Source organism: Merops nubicus, unplaced genomic scaffold (genome assembly GCF_000691845.1).
Source record: "Merops nubicus isolate BGI_N331 unplaced genomic scaffold, ASM69184v1 scaffold27903, whole genome shotgun sequence".
NCBI classification, from domain to species: domain Eukaryota; kingdom Metazoa; phylum Chordata; class Aves; order Coraciiformes; family Meropidae; genus Merops; species Merops nubicus.
This window is the reverse complement of record NW_008597327.1, coordinates 1659-3688: the sequence shown is the minus strand read 5'-3', so window position 1 is coordinate 3688 and position 2030 is coordinate 1659. Positions and strand designations below refer to the sequence as shown.

At 64.8% G+C, this 2030-nt stretch overlaps 1 protein-coding gene across 1 annotated transcript in view; it reads right to left on the bottom strand.

Moving 5' to 3' along the window:
* Positions 1-2030, bottom strand: part of WSB2 (WD repeat and SOCS box containing 2) — a gene marked incomplete at its 5' end in the record, with an annotated part of 4730 nt that overhangs the window by 1050 nt on the left and 1650 nt on the right. The window contains 5 exons of the mRNA XM_008936671.1: positions 210-323; positions 551-723; positions 934-1034; positions 1366-1497; positions 1703-1935. Of these exons, the coding sequence (XP_008934919.1) occupies positions 210-323; positions 551-723; positions 934-1034; positions 1366-1497; positions 1703-1935 (753 nt within the window). The remainder of the gene's footprint in view (positions 1-209; positions 324-550; positions 724-933; positions 1035-1365; positions 1498-1702; positions 1936-2030) is intronic.

Genomic DNA, 2030 nt, shown 5'->3' with positions numbered 1-2030 from the left:
GACGGGGCCCTCACCTTGCTCCCCCTTGTCCCAGCCAAGCCACCGCGTCGTCCCAGGCGACCCGCCCGTTCCCTTTGCGCCAGGTGCCGGTGGGGACCTGGCACGGGAGGTCTCCTCCCCCACTGCCATGTCCTGAGCTCCTGCTTTGATTTGGTGGTGTCCTCCCGGGACCTTCTTCCCCCTGGACGTCCCCACGGGGGTTCACTCACCTGTCATCTGCCACCGTGGCGAGGTAGAGGCCCTCAGGGGAGAAGCAGACGGAGCGCAGGGAGCTGGTGTGGACCTCGCTGCTGTAGTCCACCGCCGAGTGCAAGGGGACATGGCTGTGGGAGGGGACAACCAAGCCCAGGGTCAGCCCCCTGCTGCTGCCAGCCCCTTCCCCGGTGCTCCAGGGCGGGTGGAGGGGCCCAAACCGGCACGTCAGAGCCCCCTGCGGCCACAGGAGGCAGGGCAGAGGCGGTGGCCGTGCCCAGCAAGGAGGGAAGGTTACACTCAGCCCCCACGGCATCGCTCTGTCCCCCCTCCACAGACCCCCCCCCGGCTCCCTTACCGCAGCGTCCTCAGCTGCTCCCCGGTGTAGGGGTCCCACATGATGACACAGGCGTCGTAGGAGGCGGTGACAAGGAGGGCAGAGTCTGGGGAGAAGTCACAGGACACCACGCTGCTCTGGTGCCCCTCCAGCCTCCGGATCAGGGTGTAGGACCTCATGCTCCACAGCAGCGCCTGCAGGACACGGGAGGGAGGGGCTGAGCCGGTGGGGATGGAGAAGAAACGCCTTCCCCTTGGGGTTTGAGGCACACGGGCTCTGATCCCAGCTCCTCCATGCAGAATCAGAACAGCCGAGGAGCAAGGGTGGCTCTGGGCTGTCCCGGGGGCCACTCAGAGGGATGAGGATGGACATGGGATGGTTCCCAACCCCTCACTGGGACTCACCGACTTCTCTCCGGCCGCAGAGCAGAGCATGCTGCAGTCTGGGGAGATGGAGCAGCAGTAGACCCACTGCATGTGGCCTGACAGCACCTGGACCTGCCGCCCTGGGGACAGCAGACACACAGGTCACCAGAGGGGAGCACGAAAGGCAGCGTTGGGCCCTGCTCCTGCTCTGCACGTGGGGCTGGGGGCTCCCCTGCACAGATCCCACGTTGGCAACTTGCAACCCTTTCCTGCACCTCCCAGGTCCCACCTGGAAGGGGATGGATCACGCTGCAATGTCACAGGACTATCCCTCTCTGCCCCAAATACTGTCCCTGAAGACCCTCTCCCACCAGCTCCCCGACCAGGTGGGTTTCTCCCTCCTCTCCCACAGCAGAGCCCAGCCTCAGCTGGGGGTGACCCAGCACCAGAGATGTCCCCACGCACTCCTACCATCTCTGCTCAGGTCCCAGACACGCAAGGTCTTGTCCCGTGAGGCTGACACAAGGATGGGGCTTCCATTGGGAGCGAAGCTCAAGTCTCTGACGACATCCTGGTGCCCCAAGAGGCTGAAGAGGAGATGTCCTGCAGAGTGGGGACGTGCTGAGTGCTGTCCCACCCCGGGGAATGAGACAGTGTCCCTCAAACACAGGCCTGGGACAGGGTAGAGGCGCTGGTGTTTGTGACAGGTGGTTGGGGAAGGATGCAGACAGGATCTCCTTCCAAGGAGGAAGGGGCAGACACCAGCCTGAAGCCATGACTGCTCCCGCTGCTGGTGATGGCCACTCACCTGTCTGCACCTCCCAGACCTTGATCTGCCCGTCGTTGAGCCCCGTGGCCAGGATCAGGCAGGGAAGACCCATGGCACAGGCGGGCTCTGTCCCCCCGGCCTCTGCCACCGGCCAGGTGCTGAAGGCCAAGCCCCACACGATCTGGCCACACTCCAGGGTCTTCTCCTTGGCCGCCCCCCGGCCCCTCGCCTCCACCTTGCTGCTGCGGCTCTTGCGCTCCGAGGTTTTGCAGCTGCTGGGGAAAGGAGGATGGCACAAATCCCAGAATCCCAGCATGGGGGGGTTGGAAGGGACCTCTGGAGATCATCTCATCCACACCCCTGCTCC